Genomic DNA, 15164 nt, shown 5'->3' with positions numbered 1-15164 from the left:
CCTGGGGAACCCCAAAATCCACCTGGTGAGCCCCATAAACAACCCTGTGGACCCCAAAATATCCTGAATGTACTGGGGGAACTTCAGGGGGTCACAACTCGGGGCTCTATGGCGGCAGTGGGTGTCCCAAAAACCCCACCTGGGGAACCCCGAAATCACCTGGGGAACCCCAAAATCACCTGGGGGACCCCAAAATGTATTGGGGTGATCTTGAAATAACCTGTAGGGAGGGCTCAAAATGTGCTGGGAAGAGCCCAAGAAAGGCCTGTGGGGATCGTGGTGGGGGTCCTGTGTCACTGGGGGGTCTGGGGGGTCCCGCAAATGCGTCCCCCCCGTTTTTGGGTGTCCCTGAATCCCCCCGGGACCCGCAGGCGGCTACGGCAGCTCCAGCGGCGGCGGCAGCTACGGAGGAGGGAGGAGGTTTTAACGGGCAGGTGAGGGGGAAACGGGGGGAAAAACGGGGGAAATGGGTGGGGAAAATGGGTGGGAAAATGTGGGAAAAACGGGGGAAATGGGTGGGGAAAATGGGGGGAAAAACGGGGGAAATGGGTGGGGAAAATGGGGGGAAATGGGTGGGGAAAATGGGGGGAAAAACGGGGGAAATGGGTGGGGAAAATGGGTGGGAAAATGTGGGAAAAACGGGGGAAATGGGTGGGGAAAATGGGTGGGAAAATGTGGGAAAAACGGGGGAAATGGGTGGGGAAAATGGGGGGAAAAACGGGGGGAAATGGATGGGGAAAATGGGTGGGGAAATGGGGGGAAAAACGGGGGAAATGGGTGGGGGAAAACGGGGGGAAATGGGTGGGGAAAATGGGTGGGAAAATGGGGGAAAAACGGGGGAAATGGGTGGGGAAAATGGGGGGAAAAATGGGGGGAAATGGGTGGGGAAAATGGGGGGAAAACGGGGGGAAATGGGTGGGGAAAATGGGGGGAAAATATGGGAAAATGGGGGGAAAATATGGGAAAAAGGGTGGGGAAAATATGGGAAAATGGGGGGAAAATATGGGAAAATGGGGGGAAAATAGGGGAAAAAGGGAAAATATGGGAAAATGGGGGGAAAATAGGGGAAAAAGGGAAAATATGGGAAAATGGGGGGGAAAAAGGGGGGAAAATAGGGGAAAATATGGGAAAATGGGGGGAAAATATGGGAAAATGGGGGGAAAATATGGGAAAATGGGGGGAAAATATGGGAAAATGGGGGGAAAATACGGGAGAAGGGTGATGCTGACCCTGCCCGTGTCCGTCTGTCCCGCAGCAGCCGGAGCTGGGCGGGAGCTGGGGCGGCCCCCGGAGCCAGCGCGGGACCCCCGGGACCCCCCAGGACCCCCCGGGAGCCGCGGGGTCCCCTCGGAGCGGAGCGGCCGCAGCCCCCGCTGTGTCCTGTACCCCCCCCCCCAATAAATGTCTCTTGGGTTTTTTTTTTAATTCGTTTTTTTTTTAAATTGGTTTCGGTTGTTATTGGTGGGGGCGGCGGTGACAGCGGGAATGACGTGGTGGCACCCGGGGGGGGGTGGGGACCGGGATGTGTCACCCTCGGGGTGTGTCACCCATGGGATGTGTCACCTTCAGGATGTGTCACCCTCGGGATGTGTCACCCGTGGGATGTGTCACCCGTGGGATGTGTCACCCGTGGGATGTGTCACCCTCGGGGTGTGTCACCCTCGGGATGTGTCACCCATGGGATGTGTCACCTTCAGGATGTGTCACCCTCGGGATGTGTCACCCATGGGATGTGTCACCTTCAGGATGTGTCACCTTCAGGATGTGTCACCCTCGGGATGTGTCACCCATGGGATGTGTCACCTTCAGGATGTGTCACCCGTGGGATGTGTCACCCATGGGATGTGTCACCCATGGGATGTGTCACCCTCGGGATGTGTCACCCTCGGGATGTGTCACCCATGGGATGTGTCACCCTCGGGATGTGTCACCCTCGGGATGTGTCACCCTCGGGATTTGTCACCCATGGGATGTGTCACCCATGGGATGTGTCACCCTCGGGATGTGTCACCCATGGGATGTGTCACCCTCGGGGTGTGTCACCCTCGGGATGTGTCACCCATGGGATGTGTCACCCTCGGGATGTGTCACCCGTGGGATGTGTCACCCTCGGGATGTGTCACCCTCGGGATGTGTCACCCGTGGGATGTGTCACCCTCGGGATGTGTCACCCTCGGGATGTGTCACCCATGGGATGTGTCACCCTCGGGGTGTGTCACCCTCGGGATGTGTCACAGCTGAGGGAGGTGGCACCTCCCGGCCCTGAGGGGACAGCAGGAGGAGGTGACAGGAATGTGACACCGCGGGGCACAGAGGGTGACACGGTGGGAGGTGACGCCCATGATGTCCCCACCCGTGTCCCCTCCATGTCCCCAACAGCTGGGAGGGGACACTGCCCATGTGCCTGCCCCCGATGTCCCCTCCGTGTCCCAAATCGCCCCCAATTGTCCCTCCGTGTCCTCTCCGTGTCCCCAATCGTCCCAAATCGCCCCCAATTGTCCCCAATGTCCCCCCGTGACCCCGAGTGACCAAAGGGCGGGCGAGGCCCCGCCCATAGAGGGCGTGGCCACGAGGGGGGCGTGACCAACAGCGGAATAATGCTCTCTTCCCGTCACGTGCTCACGGAGCCAGCCAATCATAGCCCGCGCCCCGCAAAGGGGTGATGTCAGCGCTTCCCCGGTCGCTATGGCAACTGCACCGCCCCCTCCGCTTCCGGTCGCTCCGTGCCGCGGTGATTGACAGCTGCCTCATCCAATCATTGCGCCTCTGCGGAAGGGCGGGAAAGATTGGCCCGCCCGCCGCGCGGGAGCGCGCGGCGATTGGCGGGATTCAGGCAGTGTCGGACCAATCAGCTCAGTAGGGTGAGGCCTATGAGAGTGATTGGCAGGCGAGCAGCCAATCAGCGGCCGGCGCTCTTCCGGCTCCACGTCGGCAGCGGCGGAGGCAAAATGGAGGCGCTGGTGCTGGTGAGGGCCGGGGGAACTGGGGGGGAATGGGAGAGACTGGGAGAGAATTGGGGGGAGTGGGATGGACTGGGAGAGAATTGGGGGGGAACTGGGAGAGAACTGGGAGAGAATTGGGGGGAACTGGGAGAGACTGGGGGGAACTGGGAGAGACTGGGAGAGAATTGGGGGGAGTGGGATGGACTGGGGGGAACTGGGGGGACACTGGGGACAGTTCTGGTGACACTGGGGACAGTTCTGGTGGCATTTCTGGGTGCCCGGGGCGGGGTTCTGTCCTACACTGGGCTGTGGCTCTGGGCACTCAGTGACCCTGGGGGCAGTGTTGGGGACACTGGGGACAATTCTGGTGGCAGTCAGTGACACTGGGGACACTGGGGACAGTTCTGGTGACACTGGGGACAGTTAGGCAGCAGTTTGGTGACATTGGGGACAGTTCTGGTGGCAGTCAGTGACACTGGGGACACTGGGGACAGTTTGGTGACCCTGGGGACAGTTCTGGTGACATTTCTGGTGGCAGTCAGTGACACTGGGGACAGTTAGGTGACACTGGGGACAGTTCTGGTGGCAGTCAGTGACCCTGGGGACACTGGGGACAGTTCTGGTGACACTGGGGACAGTTCTGGTGGCATTTCTGGGTGCCCGGGGCGGGGTTCTGTCCTACACTGGGCTGTGGCTCTGGGCAGTCAGTGCATCACAGAACTTGGTCCTGGGGACCCCCAGCGACACCGGGGGGACACGGGGGGGGACACGGGGGACAGGGGGACACAGTGACAGTGACCCTGGCAGTGCCGTGACCCCGGCACAGCCTCCCCTGCTGTCCCTGGCGCTGGGGACACGGCTGGCGCTGTCCCCGGGCCGGGGTGGTGGCGCTGTGCGCTCCTGGGGTGGTGTCACCGTCGCTGTCCCCGTCCCTGTCCCCGTCCCTGTCCCCGTCCCTGTCACCGTCGCTGTCCCCGTCCCCAGGAGCCGTCCCTGTACACGGTCAAGGCCATCATCATCCTGGACAACGACGGCGAGCGGCTCTTCGCCAAGGTGAGGGGACACGGGGACACCTGGGGGGGGCGCGGGGGGGACGCTGCCCCGAGGGAGGGGACGGGGGGGGGGGGGGTGGCCCAGGTGTCAGGGGTGGCCGCGTCCCTGTCCCGCGTCCCCAATGTCCCCAATGTCCCCGTGCCCCTGATCCCCCGATGGGCTCAATGTCCCCGACGGTGTCCCCAGTGTCCCCAACGCTGTCCCCAATGTTCCCGATGATGTCCCCAATGTCCCCGACGGTGTCCCCAGTGTCCCCAACGCTGTCCCCAATGTTCCCGATGATGTCCCCAATGTCCCCGATGGTGTCCCCAGTGTTCCCAATGGTGTCCCCAGTGTCCCTGCTGATGTCCCCAATGTCCCCAACGATGTCCCCAATGTCCCCAACGCTGTCCCCAATGTTCCCGATGATGTCCCCAATGTCCCCGACGGTGTCCCCAATGTTCCCGATGATGTCCCCAATGTCCCCAATGGTGTCCCCAATGTCCCTGCTGATGTCCCCAATGTCCCCAACGCTGTCCCCAATGTCCCCGACGCTGTCCCCAATGTTCCCGATGATGTCCCCAATGTCCCCAACACTGTCCCCAATGTCCCCAACGCTGTCCCCAATGTCCCCGATGGTGTCCCCAGTGTTCCCAACGCTGTCCCCAATGTCCCTGCTGATGTCCCCGTGTCCCCTGTGCCAGTACTACGATGACACGTACCCCAGCGTGAAGGAGCAGCGCGCCTTCGAGAAAAACATCTTCAGCAAAACGCACCGCAGTGACAGTGAGTGACACTGGGGACATTGGGGACACTGAGGGGACATTGGGGACACACAGAACATCTTCAGCAAAACGCACCGCAGTGACAGTGAGTGACACTGGGGACATTGGGGACACTGAGGGGACATTGGGGACACACAGAACATCTTCAGCAAAACGCACCGCAGTGACAGTGAGTGACACTGGGGACATTGGGGACACTGAGGGGACATTGGGGACACACAGAACATCTTCAGCAAAACGCACCGCAGTGACAGTGAGTGACACTGGGGACATTGGGGACATTGGGGACACACAGAACATCTTCAGCAAAACGCACCGCAGTGACAGTGAGTGACAGTGAGTGACACAGGGATGGCACAGGGGTGACACACAGGTGACACACAGGTGACACACAGGTGACATTGTCACACGGGCGAGATCGCGCTGCTGCATGGGCTGACCGTGGTGTACAGGGGGACACAGGGGTGACACAGGGGTGACACAGGTGGCACAGGTGACACAGGCGTCCCTGTCCCCAGGTGAGATCGCGCTGCTGGACGGGCTCACCGTGGCGTACAGGGGGACACAGGGGTGGCACAGGGATGGCACAGGGATGGCACAGGGGTGGCACAGGGATGGCACGGGGGTGGCACAGGTGACACAGGTGTCCCTGTCCCCAGGTGAGATCGCGCTGCTGGACGGGCTCACCGTGGTGTACGGGGGGACACAGGGGTGACACAGGGATGGCACAGGGATGGCACAGGGGTGGCACAGGGGTGGCACAGGTGACACAGGTGACACAGGTGACACAGGTGACACAGGTGTCCCTGTCCCCAGGTGAGATTGCGCTGCTGGACGGGCTCACCGTGGCGTACAGGGGGACACAGGGGTGGCACAGGGGTGACACAGGGGACATTGTCACACAGGTGGCACAGGGGTGGCACAGGGATGGCACAGGGGTGACACAGGTGGCACAGGTGACACAGGTGACACAGGTGTCCCTGTCCCCAGGTGAGATCGCGCTGCTGGACGGGCTCACCGTGGCATACAGGGGGACACAGGGGTGGCACAGGGGTGACACAGGGGTGACACAGGGGTGGCACAGGGATGGCACGGGGGTGGCACAGGTGACACAGGCGTCCCTGTCCCCAGGTGAGATCGCGCTGCTGGACGGGCTCACCGTGGTGTACAAGAGCAGCATCGACCTGTACTGCTGTGTCATCGGGAGCGCCACCCAGAACGAGGTGGGGACACGGGGACAGCGTGGGGACGGCACAGGGACGGGGGGGGGACAGCGTGGGGACAGTGAGGGGACACAGGGACAGCGTGGGGACGGCACAGGGACAGTGAGGGGACAGGGTGGGGACACAGCAGGGACGGTGTGGGGACGGTGATGGGGTGGCATGGGGACACTGCGGGGGCACAGGGACACCCAGGGCTGCCGGGGGACCCTGGGGTGGCACAGGGGACACTGCGTGTGACCCCGGGTGACCCCGGGTGACCCTGCTGTCCCTCTGTCTGTCCCTGTGTCCGTGTGTCCCCAGCTGATGCTCACGGCCGTGCTCAACTGCCTGTTCGACTCGCTGAGCCAAATGCTGAGGTAGGGACACCTGGGGACACACCTGGGGGGACATTGGGGACACACCTGGGGACATTGGGGACACTGGGGACACACCTGGGGACACTGGAGACATTGGGGACACACCTGGGGGGGGTCACCTGGGGGTGTTGGTGTCCCCAGAGGGCCCTGGGGGGTTTGGGGGAGCCTGGAGGGGGGGATCCCTTTTGGGGTGTCCCTGTGTGTCCCAGCCCTACGGGGTGGCCCTGTGGGGGGGACGTTGCCAGCCCTGTCCCCTGGGTGTCCCCTGGGTGTCCCCTGGGTGTCCCCTGGGTGTCCCCATGTCCCCTGGTGTCCCCAGGAAGAACGTGGAGCGCCGGGCGCTGCTGGACAACATGGAGGGGCTGTTCCTGGCCGTGGACGAGATCGTGGACGGAGGGTGGGGCTGTCACTGTCCCTGTCACCATCCCTGTCATCCCCTGTCACCATCTGTGTCACCTCCCTGTCACCGTCCCTGTCACCGTCCCTGTCACCATCCCTGTCACCATCCCTGTCACCTCCTGTCACCGTCCCTGTCACCGTCCCTGTCACCATCCCTGTCACCATCCCTGTCACCTCCTGTCACCGTCCCTGTCACCATCCCTGTCACCATCCCTGTCACCATCCCTGTCACCCTCCCTGTCACCATCCCTGTCACCATCCCTGTCACCGTCCCTGTCACCGTCCCTGTCACCATCCCTGTCACCATCCCTGTCACCATCCCGTCACCATCCCTGTCACCCTCCCTGTCACCATCCCTGTCACCATCCCGTCACCATCCCGTCACTGTCACCTCTCCCTGGAGACTGTCACCCCCCAGTGCTGAGGTGTCCCCCTGTCGCCGTGTCCGTCTGTGTCCCCATGTCCCTGTGTCTGTGTGTCCGTCTGTCACCCCTGTCCCTGTGTCCCCGTGTCCCCCCTGTCCCCATATCCCCCTGTCCCCCCTGTCCCCATGTCCCCATGTCCGTGTGTCTGTCTGTCACCCCTGTCCATCTGTCCCCTCTGTCCCCCTGTCCCCCTGTCCCCGTGTCCTTGTGTCCCCATGTCTGTGTGTCTGTCTGTGCCCCATGTCCATCTGTGTCCCCGTGTCCCCATGTCCGTGTGTCCGTCTGTCCCCCTGTCCCCGTGTCCCCCTGTCCCTGTGTCCCCGTGTCCCCATGTCCGTGTGTCCCCCTGTCCCCGTGTCCCCCTGTCCCTGTGTCCCCGTGTCCCCATGTCCGTGTGTCCCCCTGTCCCCGTGTCCCCCTGTCCCTGTGTCCCCGTGTCCCCATGTCCGTGTGTCCCCCTGTCCCTGTGTCCCCCTGTCCCTGTGTCCCCGTGTCCCCATGTCCGTGTGTCCGTCTGTCCCCTCAGGGTGATCCTGGAGAGCGACCCCCAGCAAGTCGTGCACCCGCGTGGCCGTGCGGGTACGGGGCTGCACCGGGGGGTCTGGGGGATTTTGGGGGGATTTGGGGGGATTTGGGGATTCTGGGGGGTCCCAGGGGTCTGGGGGTTTGGGGGGTTTCAGGGTTTTTGGGGGTGATTTGGGGTTTTTGGGGGGGATTTGGGGGACTTGGGCTTTCAGGCTTTTGGAGGGATTTGGGTTTTTTTTGGGGGGGATTTGGGGTTTTGGGTTTTTTTTTTTTTGGGGGGGGGGGGGGGTTGGGGGATTTGGGGGTCTCCGGAGTTTTGGGTTTTTTTTGGGGGGTTTCTGAGGGGTCTGGGGGGCACCACAGGGGGGTCCTGGGTGCCCCCCCTGCCCCAGGCACCGACTGTGTCCCCCCCTGTGTCCCCCCCTGTCCCCCCCTGTCCCCGCTGTCCCAGGGCGAGGACGTGCCCCTGACGGAGCAGACGGTGTCACAGGTAGGACCCCAAAACCCCCTGAGACCCCCCCAAAAAAAATTCCTGGGACCCCCCCAAAACCCCCTGAGACCCCCCCAAAAAACGTCCTGGCACCCTTAAAAACCATCTGGGACCCCCCCCAAAAACCCCTGGGACTCCTCAAAACCCCCTGGGACCACCCCCCCCCCCAAAAACCCTGGGACTCCCAAAACCCCCTGGGACCCCCCCCCAAACCTCATGGGCCCCCCCCAAACCCTAACCCAGGACCCCTGTGGACCCCCTCCAAAACCCCCCCGGGACCCCTCAAAACCTCCTGGGACCCCCAAAACCCTCGCGGGGGTGTCCCCAGGTGTGCCCCCCATCCCCAGGTGTGCCCCCCATGTGTCTGTGCCCCCCCCAGGTGTGCCCCCATCCCCAGGTGTGCCCCCCAGGTGTGCCCCCCAATCCCCAGGTGTGCCCCCATCCCCAGGTGTGCCCCCCATGTGTCTGTGCCCCCCCAGGTGTGCCCCCATCCCCAGGTGTGCCCCCCAGGTGTGCCCCCCCAATCCCCAGGTGCGCCCCCCGTCCCCAGGTGTGCCCCCCATCCCCAGGTGTGCCCCCCATGTGTCTGTGCCCCCCCAGGTGCTGCAGTCGGCGAAGGAGCAGATCAAGTGGTCACTGCTGCGATAGGGGGGGGACCCCCAAAACCTCCTGGGACCCCCCCGGGACCCCCAAAAAACCTGGGGGCTCCTGGGACCCCCCCCCCCACCCCAAAACCTCCCAGGAATCCCCCGGGACCCCCCCCCAGAACACCCTGGGAGCCCCAGGAGCTCCTGGGACCCCCCCAAAAACCCCCCCGGACCCCCCGTGCCCCCCAACACGCCGTGCCCCCCAACACGCCGTGCCCCCCAACACGCCGTGCCCCCCACTCGCCGTGCCCCCCCAACACGCCGTGCCCCCCACTCGCCGTGCTGCTGCTGCTGCTGCTCTGTGCCCGCGCCGCCCCCGGGGGTCGCTGGGGGGATTTGGGGATTTTTGGGGACATTTGGGAGGATTTTGGGGGTCCCCCCCCCCCCCCCGCCCAAGAAGGGGGCGTCCCGCGGGGTGTCCCCAAGCTGCCTGGGGGGACACAAGGGACACAAAGGGGGGGTGTGGAGCTGGGCCTGGGACACCCCTGGGGACCCCAAAACCCACCCAGGACCCACGTGGGGACCCCAAAATCCATCAGGGACCCCCTTAGAGACCCCCAAAACCCACCCAGGACCTCCCTGGGGACCCCAAAACCCACCCAGGACGCTCTTGGGGAACCCCAAAATCCATCAGGGACCCCTTTGGAGACCCCCAAACCCACCTGGGACACCCCTGGGGACCCCAAAATCCACCTGGAGACCCCCAAACCCACCCAGGACCCTCTTGGGGAACCCCAAAACCCACCTGGGACCTCTTTAGAGACCCCCAAAACCCACCCAGGACCTCCCCTGGGGACCCCAAAATCCACCTGGAGATCCCCAAAACCCACCCAAGACCCACGTGGGGACCCCAAAATCCATCAGGGACCCCCTTGGAGACCCCCAAACCCACCTGGGACCTCCGTGGGGATCCCCTAAACCCACTTGGGACTCCCTTGGGGACCCCAAAATCCACTTGCAGATCCCCAAAATCCAACTGGGGACCCCGAAACTCACCCAGGACCCACGCGGGGACCCCAAAATCCATCAGGGACCCCCTTGGAGACCCCAAAACCCACCCAGGACCTCCCTGGGGACCCCAAAATCCACCTGGGGACCCCCTTACAGACCCCAAAATCCCCCTGGGGACCCCAGAACTCACCAAGACCCCCTTGGGGACCCCCAAAATCCACCTGGGACCCCCTTAGGGACCCCAAAACCCATCCAGGACCCTCTTGGGGAACCCCAAAATCCAACTGGGGACCCCAGAACTCACCAAGACCCACATGGGGACCCCCAAAATCCACCTGGGACCCCCTTGGGGATCCCCAAAATCCACCTGGGACCCCCTTGGGGATCCCCAAAATCAACCTGGGACCGCCTTAGAGACCCCAAAACCCACCCAGGACCCTCTTGGGGAACCCCAAAATCCAACTGGGGACCCCAAGATCCCCCTGTGAGCCCCCCAGGACCCCCCAGACCCCCAGAGCCGGAGTCAAACCCGGTCATTTATTGGGGTGAAGCTGGGGGGGGGACACGGGGTGGGGGGGCAGGGGTCCCCCCAAACCCCCCCCCCACCCAGTATTGCTTTGCTGAGTCACAGTTTCACTGGGGGGGGCCCCAAATTGGGGAGGGGTCAGTGCCGAGAGTGGGGGGGGGGAAACCCAAAATTTGGGGGTTCAGTGCCGGGGGGGGGGCCCGAAATTTGGGGGGGGGGGGGGGTCAGTGCCAAGGTGGGGGATGCCCAAAAATTGGGGGGGGGGGGTTCAGTGCAAGGTTTGGGGGGGCTCTGGTGATAAGGGGGGGGGGGGGGCACAGTGATAGTGGGGGGGGTGCAGGATTTTGGGGTGGGGGGGTCACAGTGATGGAGGGGTCCGGGATTTTTTTTTGGGGGGGGTCACAGTGATGGGGGTTGCAGGATTTTGGGGGTGGGGGGGAGTGCAGGGGTTTTTTTGGGGGGGGGTCGTGCTGGGGGGTGCAGGATATTTTTGGGGGGGTGCAGGATTTTTTTGGGGGGGTGCAAGATATTTTTTTGGGGGGGGGTCACAGTGCTGGGAGGGGTTTCAGGGTTTTGGGGGGGGGTTCAGGATTTTGGGGGGCTGCAGGATTTTTGGGGGGGGGCACAGTGCTTGTGGGGCTGTACCATGTGTGTGTGTATGGGGGGGGGTCATTATTTACAGGGGGGGTGCCCCGCCCCCCCCCCACGTTATTGCAATGGGCTGGGCCCAGAGAAGGGGAGGAATGGGGGGGGGGGGGGCGATTTTTGGGGGGGGCCCCCCCGGGGCTGTGCGGGGCTCGGTGCCCTCAGTGCAAGAGGTCATGGCTTGGGGGGGCTCGGGGGGAACTTGGGGGGGGTCCCGGGGTGGATTTTTGGGGGGGGTCTGGGGGGGCTCCATCCCTCGAGCCGTCGCTGATTGCTGAGCAGATCCCTGAGGTGCCGGGGGGGGGGGGGCTTTGGGGACCCCTCCCCCATCCCGGGGGGGTCCCGGGCCCCGGGGTTTGTGCGGTGGGGCCGGGGGGGGGTCCCGGGGAGGGGGGGGGGGCGGGGGGGGGGGCTCGGTGTTTTCCTGCCAAATCTCCAAATTCCAGTTAAAAAATAAAATAATCGCTGAGCCCGGGGGGAGGGGAGAGAATGGCTGGGGGTGTTGCTAGGAGACGGTTGCTAGGAGATGGTTGCTAGGAGATGATGGTTGCTAGGAGATTACGGTTGCTAGGAGACGTTTCCACGTGCAGCTCTGGGTGCAGGCGGTTGCCAGGTAACCGTTGCCATGGGCAGCCCTGGTTGCCAGGTAACGGTTGCCAGGGAGCCGTTGTCAGGGAATGGTTGCCATGGGCAGCCCTGGTTGCTAAGTAACCGTTGCCTGGTGACCGTCACCGGGCAGTTGCTCACTAAACGTCGCCGGGCGACGGTTGCCAGGCGGTTCCTTGTTGCCAGGTAACGGTTGCCAGGCGGTTCCTTGTTGCCAGGTAACGGTTGCCAGGCACCGGCTGTTGTCCAGTTGTCCCGGCGGGGGGGGGGGGGGGGTGTGTCCGGTTCCAGGATTGTCCCAAGGAATGTTCCAGGCTTTGGGGGGGCGGGGGGGGGCGTTCCCAGGGGCTGTTCTGGGGGGGGGGGGGGCGGGTCCCTGTGTCCGTGTGTCTGTCCCTGTGTGTGTCTGTCTGTCCCATGTCCGTGTGTCTGTCCCTGTGTCTGTGTCCGTGTGTCTGTCCCCGTGTGTGTCTGTCTGTCCCATGTCCGTGTGTCTGTCCCTGTGTCTGTGTCTGTCTGTCCCTGTGTCCGCGTGTCTGTCCCGTGTCCGTCAGTCCGTCAGTCCGGTGTGAACAGCAGCGGAGAGCGTCCCGGTCGGAGCGGTCCCGGTGCCGGGCGCAGCAGGGCTGTGTCTGTCAGTCTGTCTGTCAGTGAGTGTGTCTGTCCATCAGTCCGTCTGTCAGTCCGTCAGTCAGTGAGTGTGTCAGTCAGTCAGTCAGTGCCGTGTCCGTCAGTCCGTCTGTCAGTCAGTCTGTGAGTCCCATGTCCGTCAGTCCGTCAGTCAGTCCGTCAGTCAGTCCGTCAGTCCGTCAGTCCGTCAGTCAGTCACTGCCGTGTCCGTCAGTCAGTCAGTCCGTCAGTCCCTCCCGTGTCCGTCAGTCCGTCGGTCAGTCGGTCAGTACGGCGTGAACAGCAGGGGCGCGTGCCCGGCTCTCAGGGGTCCCGGTGCCGGGCGCAGCAGGGCGGGGCGCCAGGGGGGGGCGCGGGCAGCAGGGCGGGCGCGGGGGGGCGCAGCGCCAGGGGGGGGGCGGCGATGGCGGCGGCGGCGGCCGCGAGGGCCAGGGGGGGCGGGAGGAGCCCCCCCCCCGCCAGGGCCTTGGGCAGCTCCTTGGGGAACGCAGCGGCGCCTGGGGGGGACGGGAACGGGAACGGTAATGGGGGGGGGGCCACGGGTACCCCCAAACAGCCCCGGGCACCCCCAAACAGCCCCGGTAATGGGGGGGGGCCACGGATACCCCCAAACAGCCCCGGGCACCCCCCAAACAGCCCCGGTAATGGGGGGGGCCACGGACACACCCCAGACCCCCCCCAAACAGCCCCGGGCACCCCCAAACAGCCCCGGTAATGGGGGGTCCCCACGGATACCCCCGGGCACCCCCGGACACCCCCATTTAGGGGGAGCCCCCATTGATACCCCAAACACCCCCAGCTCGGGGGGGAGCCTCAGAACCCCCCCCAAACAGCCCCGGTACTGGGGGGGTCCCCAGTGATACCCCCAGCCCCCCCCCAAACCCCCCTACAGACCCTCCCCACCCCACAAACCCCCTTTAGACCCCCCCAGGGCCCCCCCAAACGCCCTTATGGACCCCTCAGGACCCTCCCCCAACCCCACAGACCCCCCCAAACCCCCCCATAGACACCCCAGGACCCCCCCAATCTCATAGACACATCCCAGGACCCCCCCCAGAGCCCCCCCAAAACCCCACACAGACACCCCAGGACCCCCAAACCCCCCTATAGACCCCCAAACCCCACACAGACCCTTCCCCAAACCCCCCAGTGGATCCCCAGACCCCCCAAACCCCCCATAAAACCCCTCCAGACTGCCCTATAGCGCCCCCAACCCCCTATGGACCCCCCAAACCCCCCATAAACCCCTCCAGACTGCCCTATAGCGCCCCCAAACCCCCTATGGACCCCCCCAAACCCCACACAGGACCCCCCAAACCCCCCATAAACCCCTCCAGACTGCCCTATAGCGCCCCCAACCCCCTATGGGACCCCCCCAAAACCCCACACAGACCCCCCAAACCCCCCATAAACCCCTCCAGACTGCCCTATAGCGCCCCCAAACCCCCTATGGACCCCCCAAACCCCCCATAAACCCCTCCAGACTGCCCTATAGCGCCCCCAACCCCCCCTATGGACCCCCCAAACCCCACACAGACCCCCCAAACCCCCCATAAACCCCTCCAGACTGCCCTATAGCGCCCCCAACCCCCTATGGACCCCCAAACTCCCCTATGGACCCCCTATAGGCCCCTCCAAACCCCACACAGACCCCCCAAACCCCCCTATAGCCCCCCCAAAACCCCCCTATAGACCCCCAGCCCCCCCTATAGACCCCCCAAACCCCCACACAGACCCCCCCAGCCCCCCCTATAGCCCCCCCAAACCCCCCTATAGACCCCCCAAAACCCCCCTATGGACCCCCCAAACCCCCCTATAGCCCCCCTATAGCCCCTCCAAACCCACACAGATCCCCCAAACCTCCTATAGCCCCCCAAAACCCCCTATAGACCCCCGAACCCCCCCTATAGACCCCCCAAACCCCCCTAAGGATCCCCAGACCCCCCATAAACCCCCCATAAGCCCCTCCAGACTGCCCTATAGCCCCCCCAAACCCCCCTATAGCCCCCCCAGCCCCCCGTTGCCCCCTCACCATCTCGGGGGGGCTCCGCGGTTTCTTGTGGCGCCCCAGGAGCGGGTTCGGCTTCCCGGCCACCCCGTCCCGGTGCCCGGCGGCTGGAGATGTGCTGGGGGGGCACGGGGGGGTCAGCGCACCCCGAAAACCGGGGGGGGGCACGGGGGGGTCTGGGGGAATTTGGGGATCACTGAGGGGGCATGGGAGGGGTCAGCGCACCCCGAAACTGGAGGGGACCCCGGGGGGAGCACGGGGGGTCAGAGCACCCTAAAATCGGGGGGGACCCCGGGGGAGGTCTGGGGGGCTTTGGGGGTCCCTGGGAAGGGCACGGGTGGGGTCAGAGCACCCCAAAACCGGGGGGTGATCCAGGTGTGGGGATGGGGGCGGTCAGAGCACCCCAAAACACGGGGGGACACAGGTGGGGGTGTCTGGGGTGGGGGTTTGGGGCGGTTTGGGGGTCCCAGGGTCGGTTTTGGGGATCCCTGGGGGGATTTCGGGGTCAGTTTGGGGGATTCCAGTGGGGATTCGGGGTCAGTTTTGGGGTTCCAGGGTCAGTTTGGAATCCCCGCTGGGATTTGGGGTCACTTTGGGGATTTGGGGTCCCGGGGGATCCCAGGCTCAGTTTGGGGGTCAGTGTGGGGTCTCCCCCCAGGATTTGGGGTCAGTTTGGGATCCAGGGGGATTTGGGGTCTCTGGGGGCTCCAGAGGGGATTTGGGGCCAGTGTGGGGTCACTTTGGGGTCAGTGTGGGGTCACTTTGGGATTTGGGGTCACTTGGGATTTGGGGTCACTTTGGGGTCACTTTGGGGTCCAGCAGGATTTGGGGTCACTTTGGGATTTGGGGTCACTTTGGGGTCAGTTTGGGAATTTGGGGTCAGTTTGGGATCACTTCGGGGTCACTTTGGGAATTTGGGGTCAGTTTGGGATTTGGGGTCACTTTGGGGTCAGTGTGGAGTCACTTTGGGGTCA

The 15164-nt window shown here is 64.2% G+C and overlaps 3 protein-coding genes across 5 annotated transcripts in view; 2 read left to right on the top strand and 1 right to left on the bottom strand.

Annotated features, from left to right (window-relative positions):
- The window catches only part of HNRNPA1 (heterogeneous nuclear ribonucleoprotein A1), a 39778-nt gene that overhangs the window by 9248 nt on the left and 15366 nt on the right, over positions 1-15164 (top strand). For 2 of the 3 annotated variants that reach the window (XM_058822226.1, XM_058822225.1), the window contains 2 exons: positions 372-434; positions 1256-1425. In XM_058822226.1, coding sequence (XP_058678209.1) covers positions 372-427 — 56 coding nt within the window. In that variant the 3' untranslated portion in view covers positions 428-434; positions 1256-1425. Of the gene's footprint in view, positions 1-371; positions 435-1255; positions 1426-15164 lie in introns of those variants that run through there. The other variant, XR_009275820.1, reaches the window with a different exon arrangement.
- Positions 2928-8825, top strand: COPZ1 (COPI coat complex subunit zeta 1). The gene is given in 10 exon segments (XM_058822029.1): positions 2928-2966; positions 3927-3995; positions 4679-4760; positions 5891-5982; positions 6283-6338; positions 6658-6735; positions 7689-7725; positions 7727-7741; positions 8139-8177; positions 8778-8825. Coding segments are annotated over 10 exon segments (534 nt in total). The 5' UTR covers positions 2928-2948.
- Positions 12448-15164, bottom strand: part of ZNF385A (zinc finger protein 385A) — an 18844-nt gene continuing 16127 nt past the window's right edge. Inside the window, 2 exon segments of the mRNA XM_058822005.1 lie at positions 12448-12513; positions 12516-12682. Of these exon segments, the coding sequence (XP_058677988.1) occupies positions 12448-12513; positions 12516-12682 (233 nt within the window).

Source organism: Ammospiza caudacuta, chromosome 31, assembly GCF_027887145.1.
Source record: "Ammospiza caudacuta isolate bAmmCau1 chromosome 31, bAmmCau1.pri, whole genome shotgun sequence".
Taxonomy (NCBI): domain Eukaryota; kingdom Metazoa; phylum Chordata; class Aves; order Passeriformes; family Passerellidae; genus Ammospiza; species Ammospiza caudacuta.
This window is presented reverse-complemented; position numbering and strand designations above follow the sequence as displayed.